Source organism: Coturnix japonica, chromosome 27 (genome assembly GCF_001577835.2).
Source record: "Coturnix japonica isolate 7356 chromosome 27, Coturnix japonica 2.1, whole genome shotgun sequence".
NCBI classification, from domain to species: Eukaryota; Metazoa; Chordata; class Aves; order Galliformes; family Phasianidae; genus Coturnix; species Coturnix japonica.
The window spans coordinates 3999444-4019246 of record NC_029542.1 but is presented as its reverse complement, the minus strand read 5'-3'; the positions used below and the strand labels follow the sequence as shown (position 1 = coordinate 4019246).

The window sequence follows — 19803 nt, the reverse complement described above, 5'->3', positions numbered from 1 at the left end:
CCCCCCCCTTTCCCCAACCCCCACCGCTGCACGCCCCGAACCCTGCGCTGCGCTGCGCGGGGATTGCGCGGGGCCCCTCCCGGTCCAACACGGCGGCGGCGGGGCCGTACCTGAGCGCGGAGCCGTGCGGGGCGCGGAGCGGGACCGGGGCGGAGCGCGGAGAAGAGCGGAGCGGAGCGGGGCCGAGCGGGGCGCACGGCAGCGGCGGCGGCGGCGGCCGACGGCTCCTCCAGGCTCCTCCCCCGGCCCCGCCGCGCCGCCCGCCCGCTCCGCCGCGGCCGCAGCCCCCTCCGCCGGCCGCAGCCGCTCCCTGCAGCCCCGCCGCCTCTGCGCGCTCTTTGCGCGCTCCTTGCGCGTTCTTTGCGCCTTCCCTGCGCGCTCTTTGCGCGCTCCCCCGGGCCCCGAGGGGTGGGGGGGGTGGGGTCCCGTGGGGGGCGGGGAGCAGAGATGGGGCGGCGGGTGATGGGGATGGGGACGGGGGTCGATGGGGACGGGGATGGTGCCCGTGGGGCGCAGCGCGTGTCCGCAGTGTCCGTGGGGCGGTCACGGCTGCGCCCGTGGGAAGCGCTGTGGGAAGGGGCTGGGGACGGTGCCCACCCGGGATGGGGACGAAGGAGGATGGAGGCCCAGCGATGGCGCCGTGCCGCCCCCAGACCCCGCCGTGTCCCGCGTGGATCCGGGCTGTCCCGCAGCACAACGGGGCGCGACGTGGGGCCGGGGGCGGCCACGTGCACTACGGGAACTGCGGGGGTCAATGGGGACGGAACCGGGGGGACCCGACCCGCAGCCCGCGACCCTCCCGTCCCACCCCACCTCTTTCCCAGCAGCCCCCACGCTCTGCCCCCACCCCCTCCCGGACTACAATTCCCATCGTGCTCAGGTTTAAAGGGCCGTTGTCATGGCGGGGGGGTCCCACCCCCACAACACAGAGGGTCCCCGGGGGGGGGGGGGGCAGCCAGGGGATGGGAACAGCCACAGGGTTGGGGTCGGGGACGGACAAACCCACGGCGAAAGCCCACGGGGGTTGAGGAGGCTCGGGGGGGGGGCAGCCATAGGATGGTGGCACAGTGGTACCCAAGGGATGGCAGTGCCCGGGGGGGGGTCCCATTGGCACAGCCACTAATGGATCCCCCCATCCCCCCCCAGCACTCCCCCCATGGTGCTGCCCTGCTCCGTGTCCCTCTGATCCCACAGCCCCCACCACCCCATGACCCCTCCTGCTCCCCCTGTGTGCCCCCCCCGCCCCCATGTCCCCCTCCCTTCCCCCCCCCCTATAGCTGGGCTGCCAGCGTGGCAGGGAGGGGTGTTGTTGCCCCCAGCCCCGCCGTGCTGTGCCGTACACTTTATCCTCAGCAAACACAGCGCACCCACAGCCCCCCCCCGCCACCACCGTCTGTCTGTGATAACACCAGGGCTGGGCTGAGCCGCTGCCCCCCAGCTGCACCCATGGGGGAGTGGTGGGGAAACTGAGGCAGGGCTGGGGGCCGCCCGTGTCCCCGCTGTGGGGTGTGCCAGGCTCTGTCCATCCTTGTCCCTGTATTGCCCCCCCATGTGGGATGTGGGGGGGGGGGGTCCAGAACCAGCCCAACCCTGCAGTCATTGCCCACCCTGCTGTGGGGGTGACGCTGTGCCTGGGGGGTGTCCCTGTGTCACAGTGTAACCCAGCATCACGGGGGGGATGGGAGCAGCACAGGGGTCGTGGTGGTGGGGTCACCTCCCCCTCAGTGCCTCCCCCCCCCCCATATCATCCTGCTGGGAACGGCCCCAGCCCCTTCCGGCCCCCCCGGCTGCAGGCAGCTGTGTGCGGCTCCCTGCCAAGCTCCGAGCCGGGCCCAGGCCCCAGCGCTTCCCCAGCATAAAGGGGGGGTTTGGGCTGAGCCGCCCCCCAACCCCACACCCACAGCACTGAATGCCCGTGGGGTCCCTCTGCGAGTTCACTTCTTTATGGGGGGGGTCTCACGGCGCCTCCCGCTCCCACCCGGCCTACAGCTCCATGAGGCCTACGCCGCCGCTTGGCCCCCCACCATTACAGCCCACAGTGTCCGCTTCCCCCTCGGCAGCTGCAGGACCCCCCCCCAGCCCCATACCCGGCACAGGAAATCCGTCCTCATGAATAGGGCCCCCCCGGCCCCGCGGGCCCCTCTCGCCGGCTGGGCCGCAGCTTCACCCGCTAATCCCGGCTGCGGCCATGGGGGATTTGCGGCCGCCCGCGAGCCCCGGCCCCATGAATGATTAACACGGGAATTAAGGGGCCATGGAGACCCCCCAGCACAGCGGGGGGGGGGTGTGATGGGGGGTGAGGGGGGGGGCTGCCTGCTATGGGGCAGGAGATGCTGTTAGCACAGACATGGGGGGCTTTGCTGGGTGCATATACACACATACACACATACACACACGTATATACACACACACACATATATACACACACACATATACATACACACACACACACACACATACACACATACACACATACACACACATATACACACACACACATACACACATACACACACGTGTGCATCCATGCACACCCAGGCCGTGTGCCTGCACCCATCCTTGCACACCTGTATGTGTGTGCACATCCCTTCCTGCACACCCACCCCTGCACCCCGCTGTTTGCACACATTGCATGCTCACACCTTTGCACGCTTTGCTTGCACACCCACCTTGCACACTTGCAGTCCCACTCAGCTCCTGCACCTTGCATTTGCACACCCACATGCACACACACATGCACACCCGGTGCATTTGCATGCAGCATTTCTGCACTCCACAATCTGCAACCAATTGCATTTGTGCAACCTCTGCTTGCACGCCCCAGATTTGCACCATCGTCCATTTGCACACACACTGCTTGTAACCACAAGCTTCCCTTTGCAATCCCATTTGCAACCCCATTTGCACACCTGTTTGCACACACCCCCGTTTGCACACGTTATTCCCCCCTTTCCATCCCCGTTTGCACTGACCCACTTTGCACACCCCCCCCCCAACGTTTGCACACCCTTGAACTACATCTCCCAGCAAGCTCCGCGCCGCACCGCCGTCCAATCAGCGCACGGCTTGCTGGCACGTTCCAACATGGCGGTGCCCAGGCGCTGAGTGAGCGGAGCCGGAGGGTGAGGAACGCTGCGGCCGCGGCCTACGGGACGGGATGGAACCGGGGCGATGGAGAGCGATTTACCGGCTCTTGTCGCTGCTGTGCACCCAGGACCGGCAATGAGGCCTCTCTCCATTCCCACAGAGCTCAGCCATGAAGGTGGTGAACCTGAAGCAGGCCATCCTGCAGGCCTGGAAGGAGCGTTGGAGCGACTACCAATGGGCCATCAACATGAAGCGCTTCTTCCCCCGAGGAGCCACGTGGGACATCCTGAACCTGGCAGGTCCGGGGGGGTCACAGCCTTAATATGGGCCTCAATTGGGACCCCCACCCTCATAGGTGGGAATGGGCCAGGGCTGGGACCCCCCCCTTATAGTTGTATATAGCCCAGGGCTGGGACCCCCCCCACCCCTTATGGTTGTATATAGCCCAGGGGTGGGACCCCCCCCTTATAGTTGTATATAGCCTCAATTGGGACCCCCACCCTCATGGTTGTATATAGCCCAGGGCTGGAACCCTCACCCTTATGGTTGTGTATAGCCCAGGGGTGGGACCCCCACCCTTATAGTTGTATATAGCCCAGGGGTGGGACCCCAACCCTTATAGTTGTATATAGCCCAGGGCTGGGACCCCCCCTTTATAGCTGTATATAGTCCAGGGCTGGGACCCTCCCCTTATAGTTGTATATAGCCCAGGGGTGGGACCCCCACCCTCATGGTTGTATATAGCCCAGGGCTGGGACCCCCACCCTTATAGTTGTATATAGCCCAAGGGTGGGACCCCCACCCTTATAGTTGTATATAGCCTCAATTGGGACCCCCACCCTTATGGTTGTATATAGCCTCAATTGGGACCCCCACCCTCATGGTTGTATATAGCCCAGGGGTGGGACCCCCACCCTTATAGTTGTATATAGCCACAATTGGGACCCCCACCCTTATAGTTGTATATAGCCCAGGGCTGGGGGCATTGCTTCAGGCCCCCAGGGCTGCTTCCTGCTCCTATTTATAAGCATTTAATTCCCTGGCCCCATTCAAGGCCGTTTGTCAGCAGCCCAGCCGGCTGCTGTACCTGCCTGGTTTAAAGATTTGCCAGCCTTTCTGCCCATTATAGCAACACGCTGCTGGGTTTTGTGTTTTCTTTGTATCCTTCGCAGGGTGAATGTGTTTGCAGGCCCAGGATAAACAAACACAAAGCGCTGCTGGAGCCTCATTTAAAGGGGAAAAGCACCTCTGTGCTTCTGAGCCCGCTCCATAGTGGCCTTTCCCACCTACCAGTATAACTGTTAGCAGGTTCTGGCTTACAACGCTGAGCCTACAGTTGGGTTTCTCCTGGTTGTCTCTTAGTGCATCCACCAAGGAAAGGCTCGCTCTGTTTGGTGAGGACACATCCAGGTCCCTTTGCTGGAGGGTCCTGTGCAGGTGGTGGGCATGTGGGCAGCCGTCATACCCAGAGCAGTTCTCCAAGCCATCGCCCTCAGCTCATCCTCCTCTCAGTTTATCCTCCCCCCAGCTCGTGCCTTTCGGATTTCAACCACAAAGGAGGAAAACCTGGCACGAGCCGCCCAGATCACGGCACTGCCCAGCAAATCGATGCTGACATGCCTGCAGTGGGTGACAGCATGTGGCTGGCTCGTGTTGACGCTCCCTGATTAGATGGGGAGGGGAAGGCTGCCGTCAGCCTTCTGTCCTCGTGCTGAGATGCGTTTGGCCGCGGTCGCAGCCTTCTGCCAGGATCGGAGGTGTCTCCTGCAGACGGCTTCTGCTCCGTGCTGGCTGCGGGGAGCTGCTCTGTCCCTCTTGCATCTGGGTGCCCTGACCTACTTACAGCCCATGCCACAGCCCGGGGCCTGATTTTGGGAGGTGGTTCCTGCACTCTGCTATAGTTCAAATGGTCAATTAAAGGCTTGACTGAGCAGATAGGGCGGGCAGAGCCCCTCCAGCCTCTCTGGCTGGCTGCCATCAGCAGGGAGTGCCAGACGCACAGGAACCATCGTGGCCGAGAGCGGCCGTGTGCCCGCAGCCCAGCCCCAGGTACCAGGGCAGAGATCTGGTGGTGGTGGATGCCTGAACCTCCTGGGCAGGAGGTGGGAGGAAGAGCTTGGAGAGCAGCGGGTGCAGTTTGGAGCCCAGGGCAGAGGTGAATGAACAGGAGGCTGCTGGTAGTGCCTGAATTCTTTGCTACCTTTTGCTGTTGAGGAGCTTTGGGGGTTGGGTTAATGTCAGGGAGGCGTTGTGCAGAGCTGTTGTGCTTGGCACGAGTTGTCTTTGCCATCTTTCCTGTGGGTGAGAGCAGAACCATTGTGTGTCCCCACGCTGTGTGCTGCCTGCCACAGGTCCCTCTCTTTGCTTGCAGAAGCTCTGCTCGAGCAGGCGATGATCGGGCCGTCTCCGAACCCACTCATCTTGTCCTACCTGAAATACGCTATCAGCTCCCAGGTAATGGCTCTCCCCGCACACCGTCTCACATTGCAGTACTGCTGGGTGTCGCCTCACGGCCCCAATTAACAAGCAAAGAACCCAAACACCCCAATGTCTGCACCTTGCAGGCGTTGTGCAAGGCTCAGACAGGGTGGGGGGCTCAGCGTGTGCCCAGGGCGGGGTTGTTTCTGTAAATAGCCTCTGTTTGCTGCACGCCGGATGGAAATCCTCATCCTCCAGGAGCCTCTTTGCTGCCTGGGAGCTCCGTGCTTCCTCACTGCAGCATTTAATGCTGTCTAAAGTTTGTGTGAAACAAATCAGCGGTCACCTAAAAATGTCTGTTTGGATTTGTGCCGGGTCAGCGCCCCGGCTGCGGTGACAGGCAGTGGGGCCATGCCCTGACCTCAGTGCCCCTCAGCTGTGAGTGCTGTGCTCACAGGCAGCACCCATTGCCTCCTTGCTTTTCCAGTGCCATTGTTTTGCTTTTCTGTTCTGTTCGTAGATGGTGTCTTATTCCACGGTGCTGACGGCCATCAGCAAGGTACGGCTCTGACAGCTGCTGGCTGAGGCTTTTCTCTTTACCTGCGATCCGAGTATCCATTTCCCATCGCACGGCTCTCACCAAATATAGGTCAAGTGTAAAATGACATCCTGTGCTGAGTCAGCAGCGGGCAGACAGCGTGGAGCAGGGTGTGAGCCCACTGGGGACAGCCCACCGGCAGCTCCCACTCTGGGCACAGTCCTGCGTGCTGCAGGTGTGGAAGCTGCATCCCTGAGTCCTATGGGGCCTGGCAGGCTCCTGCTCTGCCTCCCCCCACACTGCCAGCACCGGGAGCTGCGCTGTGAGCAGCACGCTGGGGAGCCCCTCGGTAGGGTCAGCCCCACAGTGGGGTGGTAGAGCAAGCACACGGCCGTGCTCGCTGTCACTGCCCATTGTGGTGAGGCTGGTGGAGAAGCGCTGACCTTGACAGCCGTGGTTTCCTCCTTCAGAGCAGCGTGTGCTCAGTGCAGGCCCGCAGGCCAGCTCCGGCTCAGTGGGGTGGCCCCATCTGCTCAGCTGAGCAGGCGGCAGCGGCGCTGCTGCCGTCCCCGTGGCCAGTCGAGCTGTCGGTGCTCGCTGCCAGCCCCACCGAGCTGGAGGTGGGGACGTGGGCTGGCATCGAGCCTCTATCGTGTCAGTGCAGCCCATGGGGAGCGGGGGGGGCTGCAAATGGAGCTCCAACCCCCACCGCATCTCAGGGAGACTGCTCAGAAATGCCGTCTCAGCCCCATTGCTGTGGCCCTGTTGCTTTCAATGGCAGGACACAACCCAGCTGAGGGACAGCCCTGACCCAGTTCTCATTCTTCTGATTGCTGGGTGCCCCACAGTTGTTTTTTGGGGCTGCTGGAGCTTGGCAGCCCCTGTTTGAAATCCCTCTTTGTTCTGCTGTAGTTTGACGACTTCTCCCGGGACCTGTGTGTGCAGTCGCTGCTGGAGATCATGGACATGTTCTGCGACCGCCTCAGGTACGATGCTGCCCTTCCACAGCCTGCAGCTCCCCCAGGGCCTGGCACTTGTCCCATCGCGTGGTCCCTGCTCTGGCAGGGGGAGGCCATTTCCCATCCCAGCTCTCCTCCTGAGCTGCTTTAGGCTGAGATGTCCGTATGGACAAGGCAGAGCCCAGAACCCCACTGGCTTTGTGGGAGGCTGTGAGGACCCCACCTGTTTTGGGCTATGACCTCCTCCACAATACTTCTGCTCAGCTCAGGTTGGTGTAAGCCCCAAAACCTGAAGGTTTCTGCCCCCTTTGCATTTTATTTCTCTTGTGTGGCCTCTGTGGCTTCCCAGGGCCCTGGCTGCCAGTGCTCGTGGTTCTGCCTGCGCTGCCCCAGGCACTTCATGCAGCTGCCTTGTTTTGCTCCATGCTCTTCCGCTGGTGTCGCAGGACCCAGGGGAGACAATTCAGGCCACAAAAACTTTTATAGAAAGCTGAGAAATCTTCCTGTTAACCCCTGACAGCCTCTGCTGGGAGGCTGCCGCCGAGAGGCAGGCGGTGTGGGTGAATGGGAGGGTAAGCAGGGCTAAAGGTAGCAGCTCTTCAATTACACGGAGCGAAGCAGCAGCAATGAATGTGCATCAGTCGCAGATGTTGACAAGGAGCTGTTGCTGGCCAACTGCGGAGCTGGTGACTTAATCCAGTTCCTGCCTAATCTGATCCTCCGCTTAATTTGATCAAAACTTCTGGCCCTGATGATTTGTGCATCAGGAGGGGAAAGCGTTCACCTCTTGGAACACATTGATCAGTGCTGAGCCTTTCTTAGCAAGATAATTTGATTAGAGGCTTGGAAAGTTTCCCTGTAGTTGAGTGGCCAGAGAGGAGTCTGCACCGGGTACACTTGATTTCCCCTGGCACAGGAGGGATGCTCATAGACTGAGGGCTGCAGCAGAGGAGCCAGGAGCTGAGCGTGCAGGGCTGGGCATGTGGGATGTAGCCTGGTTCCTCGGGCTGCCCCACTGCCGTGCCTTGATCTCTATGGGGGTGTAGCCTTGGCCCATGGTTGTGTTTCTCTCTCCTTGCAGCTGCCATGGCAGGGCAGAGGAGTGCATTGGTTTGTGCCGGGCACTGATGAGTGCCTTGAACTGGCTCCTGCGCTGCGCGGCCTTCTATGCCGAGAAGGTGAAGGAGATGCTGGAGCAGGTGGCAGCAGAGGGGCAGATGAAGATGTGCCTGGAACGGCTGGAGAAAATGCTGGGCAGCACCAAGAACCGAGCCCTGATCCACATTGCCCAGCTGGAGGAGACGTGTACGTTGCTCCCTGGGCCCAGTGGCCATATTCTGCTCCTGGTTGCTGCTGGCCTCCAAGAGATGTCCTTGCCACCTTCCCTTCCCCCTGCCCAGCTCCTGCCGCATTGTCCCTGTGGCTCCAAGCCCATCCATCTTCCAGCCCTGTTGCTGTAAAAGTCTCCTCCTTGGCTCCATGCCACCCTCTGCCCCCTCCCCTCCACGCTGCCCTTGGAAGGGGAACAGAATTAATATGAAGGCTGTGGGAGCTGTTCCCGGGTGTGTGGCAGGTCCTGCACTCCACCAGCCTGCCTGGCAAGGCCCTGCACCTCCGCTTGGTCCCCTGGCCAAGAGGCCGTGCCAGGGAGCTGCTGGCTGGCATGCAGATCCTCAGCTTGGGTTTGCAGAGGTGCTTTGACTCCTGCTCGGCAGGGAGCCCCAGACTCAGCAGCCCCTCTGCTTTGCTGTGGGCATTAGAGCCAGCCTGCTGGCTTCTCATCCTGTCACTGCCTTGCCCCACTGAACGCCTGCCCTCCCTTCCCAGCCTCCTGGAATGCCGTAGAGCAATCCCTCCTCAAGCTAGAGGAAAGTCTGAATGGCCTCAGCAACTCTGCGCTGCGAAGCCAAGCTGATGACTGCATATCCCTCATCAAGAGGTAGCTGCTGGCGTGGGTTCAGAGGGTTTTCTGTCCATTCCCAGCTCAGACTCCTGTGCTGGCTGTGGGCCGGGGCCATCAAGAATCTCTGAAATAAGGGATGGGTTAGGGACAGCTAATCCACTGACCTGGTGCTGTTGTCTCTCATCCAGCATCCCCACCATGCTATCAGTTCGCTCTGAGCAGCTGAACAAGACTGGCTTCCCCACTGTGCATGCTGTGGTGCTGCTGGAGGGGACCATGAACCTCACAGGAGAGATCCAGCCTCTGGTGGAGCAGCTGATGATGGTGAAGAGGATGCAGGTACAAAAGTGGTTTCTTCTCATCCTGCTTGGGTTGACTGGGGGCATTTGGCACTAGGGCCGTACTGCAGCCCTGCACAAGGAGGGCTGATCTTCGTTTGGGAATATGGGCAAAGCCTCGGGTAGTAGCAGGAGCCCATCGGTGGCTTTGCAGGGAGGTCAGGGCTTGGTTGAGAGAGTTGCTTTGTTACTGGGTACTGGAGGGTCCTGTCTGTGTGCCCTGCAGCGCATCCCCTCCCCGCTCTTCATGCTGGAGATCTGGAAGGCGTGTTTTGTGGGCCTCATCGAGTCCCCAGAGGGCACAGAGGAGCTGAAGTGGACAGCCTTTACCTTCCTGAAGGTATGCCCTAACTTCACAGCGAGCAGAGCACTCTGAGCCCTGCACCCTTCCCTGCATGTCTGGCCCCTGCTGCGTGCCAAAGCCTGGCTGAGCAGTGGGAGAATCACAGAATGGCTTCAATTGGAAGGGTCCTCAAAGATTGTCTCGTTCCAGTTAGTCCTCCTGTCCCACAGTGTTCCCTGCTTATCCTGTCTGGACTATGTTCATGGTGGCTGAGCCCACAGTCAGCCTTCCTGCAACACACTTTGCTGTCTGGGGCATCTTTTCAGCCCAGTCCCACTTTGTTTTGCTTTCCTAGGAAGTTGTGGGGGAAATTGTGGCCTTTGAAGGATGCCAAAGCAGGCTCTGGGCTGGCACTCCCACAGCTCGGTGGTGGGCAGCCCTGCAGCAGTCTGCCTTGCTTCTTGTCTTTGTGCCAGACAAAAGGGATTTATGTGTAATTTCAGGCCCGACGTGCTCTGGCCTATGCTGGGCTCTGCAGCCGTTGTTCCCTGCCTGGCCATGCGCTGCTGCTCCTCGTGATGGTAGAAGGGCTTTGCAGTGGGGAGCTGGGAGGACAGTCCCCAGGGTGCAAAGGCTGCTCCAGAAATCCTTCTGCTGGGCTGGCAGAGCAGCTGCCCCTTGTAGGCAGGTTTTGCTCAAGCTCCTGCTGCCTGTGCTGCTGGGAGGTGCTGACAGCAACACTGGGTCTGCCTCTCGGCCATGTCCGTGTGCCCCATGTCTTTCAGATCCCTCAGGTCCTGGTTGAACTGAAGAACTATCCCCATGGGGATAAGGTGAGTCTCGAGGGCTGTGGTTTGCAGCACTGTGTGTGCAGATGCACTATGCTTGTTGAGATGGTGCTGGTGCCTGGCCAAAGTGGCTGGGGTGGGATGCAGTCTGTATGCTGACAGCCTCCCTCTAGTGGGGAGGTGGTGTGGGAGGGATGGGTGGGTTTATGACAGTGGTGCTGCAAGCTGAGCACTCCTTTGTGCGTGGCAGGATTTCACAGAGGATGTGAACTGCGCCTTCGAGTTCCTGCTGAAGCTGACCCCGCTGCTTGACAAAGCAGATCAACGATGCAAGTGAGTGCTCGTGTGCCCAGGACTCAACTGCAGCACTGTGAGCCTGTGGCTGCTCTGTGCCCCACTGCCCCCAGCATCTCTGTGGGGAGCTGCAGTAATGGGGCGGCTGTGTGCAAAGCTTTTTGTGCTGTGAAGGGAGGCGCTGATTTCTGATCCGGTTCCTTCTTCCTGAGGCGCTGGCGCTGCCAAATGAGCAAAGCACTGAGTGTCTGACAGCTGATCCGTGTGTTGGTGATGCTTTGTGATGTCTGGAGCTGCTTCTGGCCCTGCATCCCCTTCAGAATGGGGGAGCAGAGATAGACGGGTGGCTCAGGAGTCCTGACTGCTTGAGTCCCGGTCTGCAAATGGTCACATAGCTCTGCTGGTCTGGGGGGGGGAGGCTTTCCCTGGGGCTGATGCTCTGCTCTTTTTCTTCCAGCTGCAACTGCATGAGTCTGCTCCTGCAGGAGTGCAGCAAACAGGGGCTGCTCTCCGAAGCCAACATGACCAACCTGACTGAAAAACGGTACGGCCTTCATGGAGCCCAGCAGGGTTGGGGCACCTTGTCTCACTGCCCTTCTGGCAGGGAGCGTGAGGCAGCTGTGATGTTGCAAGGCTGTCCTGCAGCTGGGACATCCTGGCTTGGAGGGATGAGGCTTTGCTTTTGGGGTGGTGGGGGGCTGAGTCTCAAGGAGGAGAGGGCTAGAGTGACAGAATTCCTACTCAAGAGCCTCTCTTTATGGATCACCAGCAAAGCAGACAGGGAAGATGCTCCACAGTTGCAGTCGGCAGAGAACGCCAACATCCAGCCAAACCCCAGGCTCATCCTGAGGGCCGAGCCGACTGTCACCAACATCCTGAAGGTGAGTCCCCTCCTGCTGCAGTGCTGGGGAGGCCGATCTCCACCCAAGACCTGGTTTCCAGCACCATTGGGCTCACCAGGGTGCTCAGGAGTTGCCTTCTCCCACCCTGTGTTGAGATGGAGGAATCACTTTCAGCCTTGTTGCAGTCTCTGCTGTGGAGCCCAGGACTCCCCTCCTCCTTCCCAGGAAGCCAGAGGAGCTGTCAGGCAGCTCAGTGCATTGTCAGTGCCAACAGTCTGAGCCCAGCCCGCTCTGCCCATCCTCCCCTCTGTGCATCTCCCCCATCCCCAGAACCTCCTCCCCCCCGTGTCTCTCTTGCTGCCCTTCTGGTGAAGACATTTTGCTGCTGGTTGTGCTTTCCCAGCATGTTGCAGCTCTCCCTTTTGCAGAGCCTGGGATTCCGGGGGTCCCTCCCCTTTCCTCCAAGCCCTGCAGGTCCCTGCAGACAGAGGCCCTGTGGGATGGCTCTGGCAGCTGATCAGTTCTGCTTCTGTGGCTGGAGTTTTACTGCTGCTCTGTAACACGTTTTCCCTGTGACTTTCTTTTTTTCTTTTTCTTTTTGCAGACCATGGATGCAGATCACTCCAAATCCCCCGAGGGCCTGCTGGGGGTCCTGGGTCACATGCTGTCTGGGAAAAGCTTGGACCTGCTGCTGGCAGCAGCAGCAGCAACGGGCAAACTGAAATCCTTTGCTTGGAAGTTCATCAAGTGAGTGTCCACTACGTGCTAGTGGGGCTGGGTGAGCTGGCAGCATCCCTGCTCTCCCCCTTGCTTCTCCCTGAGCCTTTGCTTCCACCACATTCAGGGCTGGATCTGGCTCTGGGGAGAGCTGGGGTCTTGTGGTCTGAGCCCTTCAGCATCCCACCTCCTCTGCTTCTTTGTGAGCAGGGTGCAGCATCCAAGTCTAATCTGTTTCAGTTGCATTAGGGCTGAAAGCACCAGCACAGCCCCAGCTCTGAGGCACTGCTGTGTGCATGCCTTTGTTCCCCAGGCACCCATGTCCTGGTTAGAGCACACACACAGCATGCGTGGGGCTGTGTGATGCCCCCCTCACATGGCAGGGCCTGGGGCAGTGTGAACCACACCAGCCCAGCTGGGAGCCTTGCACTGCATCCAGGCTCTGTGCTGCTGCGGGCAGGGGCAGCTCTGTGCCCATCTCGGGTGGGAGGAGGGCTGCTTTGTCTGATGGTAACGCTTCACTGCAGCTCTCTCTGCCCCCTCTAGGCTGAATGAATTCACCAAGCACATCAGTACGGAAAACTGTAAGTGCGTGCGCATCCGTGCGTGGGGCGGCTCGAGCTGTCCTTCCCCTGCTGCCACATGCTGGGTTAAGCAGGGGTTGGGCCGAGCTGTGCCAGGCATGGCCCGGTGCTGGCAGGGATCTGGGCTCCTGGGGGTCCCTAGTTCTCACCGTTGGCACACGCGTGTCCATCCTGAGCTCCCTTCTCCCCTTCCCAGCCCTTGGGGCCCCTTGGGGCTGGCCCTGCCCCAGCTCCTTCCCTGGAAGGGGTGATGTGTCAGCACACAGCCCGAGATAAGGACTCTGACTGCGTTTACGTGTGATTAAACATGTTGAGTGCTCTGACCTTCCACGGCACTGGGGGAGCCCAGGGTTGAACTGGGGCTGTCAAATAGAGGTCAAAGCCGCTCTGGGAGCTGGGGCAGACGGGGTGAGGGAGGCACTTGGCACATCCTTTGAAACCCTCATTCACACTCCAGCTCTCTGGGCATTAGAAAAGCACCTTGAAGGAGGCAGGGACTCAACCCCTAAGCTGACAGGGCTCCTGCCTGCCTCTCTGGGCCGAGTTCCCTGAGATCTGTTTGTTCTTCCCAGCCAAATCCGCCCCGGTTCGGGCCCTTCTCTTTGACATCTCGTTCCTCATGCTGTGCCATGTGGCCCAGACCTACGGCTCGGAGGTAAGCGGCGCCGGGAAGGCAGCCATTGGGTTCTGACCTTGTGAGAGCAGCAGCCCATGTGCTGAAGTCTGCCAGCCTCCTCTAGCGGCCGTGCTGCTGTCACCACTGTCTTGTCACTGTCCCCACTGCCCACAGCTGCCCCTCCAGCAGCACCCTGCTATGGATGACGTGCCCAGCGTGTTTAGCCTGCTGCAAAGTGATGGAGGCAGAGTGGCCACAGCATTCCTGGGGTCTTTTGTTTGTGCCCTTCTTTTCCATGCTGTGTTATTGTCACCTCCTCGCCCTTTCCCTTTCTGATCTCCCAGCACTTTTCCCAGCCTTGCTCCCCCATCACAGTGTAGTTTGGCTCTGGCTGGTTGAGGAGGGCTGGTGGATGTCAGCCCTCCTCTGGCAGATGAGGAACTTGCAGCTCTGCTCAGGAAGAGGCACTTGGGTTAAATGAAAAAAATTTTCCACGTTTCAACATCTGTGCTTGTCAGGAGGTAAAACGATACCGAAACGCTGCAGACGTGGAGAGGGAGTGAAAAACTTGGGTGGGGGGCTGCCCAGGGAGCGGAAAGGGGGAGTCCTGGCTGGCAGCAGCCTGGGGCGGACGTGCCCGGGGCTCCCCAGTGAGGTCTGAGCCCTGAGCGACTTTTCCTGAGCAGCTGCTGCTGAACAGATGTGCACCACTGCTGTCAGAGATAGCGTCCCTCGGGTGCTGCGGGGCTGAAAGGAGGAAGCAGCGTGCGGGATTCCCAGCTTCTGTCCCCCCTGGGAGCCCTCGCAGCTGGCTGCCAGCTGGGCTGCGTGCCCTGTCCCTGCAGAGCTGTGGGGAGCCTGAGAGCAGCTCGGGGGCTGAGTGACCCCATGAGAGAGCAGAGCTGGACCCGGTCGTGAGCTCTGCAGGCAGGGTATGGGGCGGACCCAGAGCCGGTTCTCTTCCAGGTGATCCTGTCAGAGTCGAGGCCAGCAGATGAGGTGCCCTTCTTTGAGACGTGGATGCTGACCTGCATGCCCGAGGAGGGCAAGATCCTCAACCCTGACCATCCCTGCTTCCGCCCTGACTCCACCAAGGTGGAATCCCTCGTCGCCCTCCTCAACAACTCCTCTGAGATGAAGCTGGTGTAAGAGCTCAGCCCAGCCCGTAGGGCCAGGGAGATGCAGGGAGTGAAGCAGCTCTGAGCGTGTACCTGACCCCCATCTCTCCCCTGACAGGCAGATGAATTGGCACGAGGTGTGTCTGAGCATCTCAGCTGCCATCCTGGAGATCCTCAATGCCTGGGAGAACAGTGTGCTCACCTTCGAGTCCATCCAGGTGGGTCTGTAGGGCAGAATGGGGCCAGGGCTGCACTGTGCCATAAGGAGGGGCTGAGTAGTGAGCAAGGCAGGGCCCCACATCCTCCTGCTGCCCCAATGCTGCTGCAGCCAATGCAGAGCTCCATGGCTACTTGCATGTGGAACCAACACGGCCTCATTGATGCTGCCCCATGGGTGACTGTGGGCCAACCCTATGAGCTGATGCTGGGGTGAAGCCTGTGTGCCTGCACGTGTCCACACTCATCCATATCTGCTCTCGTCTCTAGAAAATCACAGACAACATCAAGGGCAAGGTGTGCAGCATGGCAGTGTGTGCCGTGGCCTGGCTGGTCGCCCACGTCCGCATGCTGGGCTTGGATGAGCGTGAGAAATCCCTGCAGATGATCCGGCAATTGGCCACCCCGCTGTACGGAGACAACACGCTGCAGTTCTACAACGAGCGGTGAGCTCCACACCGGCTGTTTCTTGCCCTCCTTTTGCTGCCCACCTCCTTCCTGACCTGTCTCACTCTGCCACAGTGTGGTGATCATGAGCTCCATCCTGGAGCACATGTGTGCGGATGTCCTGCAGCAGACGGCCACGCAGATCAAGTTCCCCTCCACGGGCATGGACACCATCCCATACTGGAACCTGCTCCCCCCCAAGAAGCCCATCAAGGAGGTGCTGACGAGTGTGTTCACCAAGGTGCTGGAGAAGGGCTGGGTCGACAGTCACTCCATCCACATCTTTGACACCCTGCTGCACATGGGAGGCGTCTACTGGTTCTGCAACAACCTGGTCAAGGTACGAGGTGGAGCAGGGAGGTGGGCACCACTTCCAGTCCCAGACTGCTGGGTCACGCCTGGGCTCTGGTAGCAGGGCTGGCTCTGGTGATGGTCCTGGGTGTGAGGGGTGAGTGGGGAAGGTCCTGCTGTGCCCTTCCCCTCCTCAGCTCTGCCCTGTGCCCTGCAGGAGCTGCTGAAGGAGACACGGAAGGAGCACACGCTGCGAGCTGTGGAGCTGCTCTATGCCATCTTCTGCCTGGACATGCAGCAACTGACACTGACCCTGCTGGGCCACATCCTGCCCAACCTGCTCACTGATTCCTCCAAGTGGCACACACTTATGGACCCTCCAGGGAAGGCTCTGGCTAAGTAAGGCCCCCAGTTCTCTGGACACCTTGGGGTGGGAAGATCTGCCCCAGGAAAGCCCTGTGGGCTCTCACCACTGTCCAGGTGGGCTCACACCTCTGCCTTGCTCTATCCCCAGGCTCTCTGTCTGGTGTGCTCTGAGCTCCTATTCCTCCCACAACAAGGGCCAGGCGTCTGCCAGGCAGAAGAAGAGGCACCGAGAGGACATTGAGGTGTGTCTGGCACGGAGCAGGGTTTGGTTGGGAGTGGGATCTAGTTGGAAGGCCGTGGTTGTAGGAGGAGGAGGGGGTCACTGAGGTGGGGTTCCCCACCCAGGTTCACTGAACCATCTGAGGTTTGCTCCCTTGACACTGGGATGTGGGCTTTTCCCTTTTTCTGGGAAAGGGGGGATCTTAACAAGACGAGCCCAGACTGAGTCACTGAGTGAACCGAGAGCGTAGTTCCAGAGCTGTGGGTGGGCAGCTTTCAGCCCTGGGGAGGGGGCTGGAGTCCCCCACAGATTGAGGCTGGTGGGGCTGAACTCCCTGTTCCCCCCAGGACTACATCAGCCTGTTCCCGTTGGACGACACGCGGCCCTCCAAGCTCATGCGCCTGCTCAGCTCCAATGAGGAAGATGCCAACATCCTCTCCAGCCCCAGTAAGTGTGTGTGTGTGTGTAGGGGGGGGATGTTGCTGCTCCCGGGGATGGCGCCGGCCTGCCTCGCTGCTCCCTCCTGGGTGTGAAACGTGCTTTGGCACAAGAACACTTCCTTCCCGAGCTGGCCAAATGCTCCAGGAGGCAGCGGGGGGGGCTCTGCTCCCCTCTGCACTGTTACACCTTTCCAAACCCTTGCACCATTGTCACGTGTGCTGCCTGTTGGCTTGGGGCTCAGCAGCAGCATGCGGGCGGTCCCTCGGTGTCAGGGCAAATCTGCAGCAGCACCAAACAATAACGGGCTATTTTGGAAGGACATTGGGCATTCAGATGTGTTTTGCTGAGTTCCTGTGGAGCTTTTGCTCCAGAAGGTCATTGCTGCTGAATACCCTGATGAGAGCGAGTTAGGAAAGGTGGATGAGGTTACACCTTCCCTCAGTGCCATCTAACCCAGTGCCACACACATGAAAGGCTCGGGGAGGTTTTGTTTGAGTCGATCTCTGTGGGATCAAAGACCCAACGCCCCCAGCCCAGTAAGGAGGTGACGTCTGTGATGGCTGTGGCTAAATGCTCAAATTCCACCGCTATTAATAATGCATTGAGCAGAGCTGATGAGTCCTCATGGTTGCATCTCCATATCCTTGAGCTGCAGGTTGCAACAGCCCGGGCAGGACATGCTGGGGGGGCCCATGGCACCCAGCCCCTGCCCCACGTGTGTCCGGGCTCCCAGCAGTGAGTCAGGGCTCTCCTTGGTCATTCTTGTGTCCTGACTGTCTCCCCCCAACTCCTTTATTTGCCATTTTCCAACCCAACAATAACCTGTGGTTTTTCTTGGTTTCATTCCTGTTGAAATGTGGGCTTTCCCCCTTTGTTTCTCTATCTTTATTTAACTCTTGGTGCAGTTCCACCTCTTTCCAGTCACACTCAGGACTTTTTTTTTAGTTGGGGGGGGGCTGTTTGTTGCCATGATGTGGAAATCCTGCTTCCTGCAGCAGCCACACAACTCATGTGATTCCATGAGAAAAGTGGGGGAGGGCTTTCATTCTCAGTGAGCATCCCAACATGGTGCTGCTTTGTGGCTGCAGCTGCGTCCTGCAGGTCAACCCAGCATCCCCAACCCATCAGCTCCCAGCAGCACCGTGGGGTGGGGGCCACACAGATCCCACCCCTCCCCCTTGGCTGTCCACCATCTGCTGCCTGTCCATTGGTCATGCTGTGGCTCTGATAGCTCAGCTCTACTCTGAGAGCAAGCTGTGAGCGCTGCCGTGCAGCTGTGGGACATCTGGGCCATCCTGCCCTGCTGGCAGCACACACAGGATGTGTCCATGCACGAGGCTGAGCTCTGCCTGCTGCTCTCGGTCGTGACATTGCATCCCTCTGCTCTCGTGAGGTGTCAGGGTCGAGTCACCGCTGCCGTGACAGCCCAGCAGGGAGACACTCATTGCTCAGTGAGTCTCACTCGTGCTCAGCCCTCGGAGATGTCTTTGAGCTTGGTCAGACTTGGAACAAGTGTGCAAGAGCAAAGAGTGCTGACACATCTCTGTCATGCCAGGGCTACGTGTGTGGGTGGGCAGCTGGGGTCAGCCCTGCTGTGCTCCTCTGCTGTGCCCACTGCATGCAGGGCATTGAGTGCTGTGTTATCACCCAGTGCTCTGCTGGAGCCCAGGGGCTCGCTGTGTGTGAGGGCTCCAAGCATCCCCCTCACCCCATCCTGACACATGCTCTTCTCCCCAACAGATCGCTCCATGAGCAGCTCCCTGTCTGCATCCCAGCTGCACGCTGTCAGCATGAGGGACCCTCTGAACAGAGTGCTGGGTAAGGTGGGCTGCAGCCTGCTGCGGGGGGCTGGCTGTGAGCTGCAGTCTGTCTGCAGGGATACGGATCACCCCAACCATAGGGGCAGCAGCATCACCCTGCCTACCCTGACAGCTCCTTGTCCCCACAGCAAACCTCTTCCTGCTCATCTCCTCCATCCTGGGCTCCAAGACGGCTGGCACTCACACGCAGTTTGTGCAGTGGTTCATGGAGGAATGTGTGGACTGCCTGGAGCAGGGCAGCCACGGCAGCATCCTGCAGTTCATGCCTTTCACTATGGTGAGTCCTCCCAGCGGCCGGGGACACTTTGGGGATGGGGAGAGCACTGGGGGGGAGTGCAGAGGAGCTGCTTTGGGTTCTGCCCTTTGCTCTTCAACCCCAGGCATCAGCTCTGTTTCTCTTCTACCAGGTTTCAGAGCTGGTGAAAGTATCCACCATGTCCAGTCCCAAAATCGTCCTGGCCATCACGGATCTGGGTCTGCCCCTGGGCCGCCGCGTCGCTGCCAAAGCCATCGCTGCACTGTGAGTGTGGCTCTGCCACTGCTGAGCAGGATGGAGGTGCTGAGTGGCTGCTGGGGGACCTGCAGGAGTCTGAGAGCCAGACTGGGGCTGGGACCCCCGGAACAATCCCTCCATCACCATGACTTGATGCCTCCCAGTGTGAGGGCAGAGCTGGCAGCAGCAGGGGCTGCTCCCCTCCATGCCCAGCCCCCAGGACGAGCTCCCGCTGGGCTGTCAGAGACTGAGACCACCCCAATGCTTGTTGTTTTTCTAATTCATCCATTCCTTTTGTAGAATCTGGCGTTGCCTTGTTCCTCTTTGGTTTTCTGAGCTGGTGCTGAGGCAGAGGCTGAGCCCGGCCCTTCCCTGGGGCAGGGGAGGGCAGTGAGCAGCAATGCGTTGTGCTGCGCTGGGCAGGGGAGGACGTGGCACTTGCTGTCCCTAATGCAGAACCAAATGCAATGCTGCAGCTCATTGCGCTGTGCCCGGGGCATGGGCTGGAGGAGGATGCAGGTGAGTCACAGCACATAACGGTGCTTTTATGGGCTGATTCAGAGGGATCCTGACTGCTCACAGAGCCTCTGCTGTAGCCGGGGCTGCCCTATGCTGCTCTACCTGCCCTGTGTCCCCCTTTGCTGGCATTGGAGCCCCAGTGGGATGGGGGGGAGTGGTTTATTGGGGCTCAGGCCTCAGCCCTGGTTTGTCCTGGGGTGCTGTTGTGTGGCTGCAGCCCTGCACGCTGTGCTGGGTGCCGCTCTCAGGGTGGAGCACAGGGATGCTTTCCTGCCTCGTTGTCAGCTACAAGCACATTCCTGTTGGAAATTCCTCCGTGTGAGTTCACCCCACGACCCCGCAGTGAGCACAGCGGGCAGTGACTAACAGAGCAGCGCTCAGCTGCCCCACGGAGTGACACCAAAGCCCCCCACCTTGGGCAGCTCTGAGCCCCACGGTGGGGTTTGCAGCCCCCCGGTCCCCAGCACGCAGTGGCACTGACCCCCCACACACCTCTTTACCGTTA

The 19803-nt window shown here is 60.0% G+C and overlaps 2 protein-coding genes across 6 annotated transcripts in view; one reads left to right on the top strand and one right to left on the bottom strand.

Annotated features, from left to right (window-relative positions):
• THRA (thyroid hormone receptor alpha) overlaps positions 1–187 on the bottom strand; it is a 10372-nt gene extending 10185 nt beyond the window's left edge. The window contains exon 1 of the mRNA XM_015885896.1: positions 111–187. The gene's annotated coding sequence lies outside the window, so the exon portion shown is untranslated. The remainder of the gene's footprint in view (positions 1–110) is intronic.
• Positions 188–2998: 2811 nt separating this feature from the next.
• On the top strand, positions 2999–19081 carry MED24 (mediator complex subunit 24). Of its 5 annotated transcripts, none has more exons than XM_015885937.2 (26): positions 2999–3118; positions 3248–3442; positions 5459–5541; positions 6026–6064; positions 6956–7029; positions 8084–8307; positions 8830–8941; positions 9094–9244; positions 9470–9583; positions 10312–10359; positions 10565–10647; positions 11066–11152; positions 11378–11489; positions 12055–12197; positions 12714–12751; positions 13324–13406; positions 14334–14512; positions 14604–14703; positions 14972–15147; positions 15224–15488; positions 15657–15838; positions 15954–16047; positions 16373–16472; positions 18207–18284; positions 18415–18563; positions 18694–19081. In XM_015885937.2, the coding sequence occupies exons 2-26, from the start codon at positions 3322–3324 to the stop codon at positions 18808–18810; spliced, it is 2952 nt and encodes a 983-aa protein (XP_015741423.1). In that variant the 5' UTR covers positions 2999–3118; positions 3248–3321; the 3' UTR covers positions 18811–19081. The 5 variants fall into 5 exon arrangements, with proteins under 5 accessions (XP_015741423.1, XP_015741421.1, XP_015741422.1 ...); XM_015885935.2 differs by having other exon boundaries at positions 3248–3386; positions 18694–19078; XM_015885936.1 differs by having other exon boundaries at positions 3013–3122.
• The last annotated feature ends 722 nt before the right edge of the window (positions 19082–19803 follow it).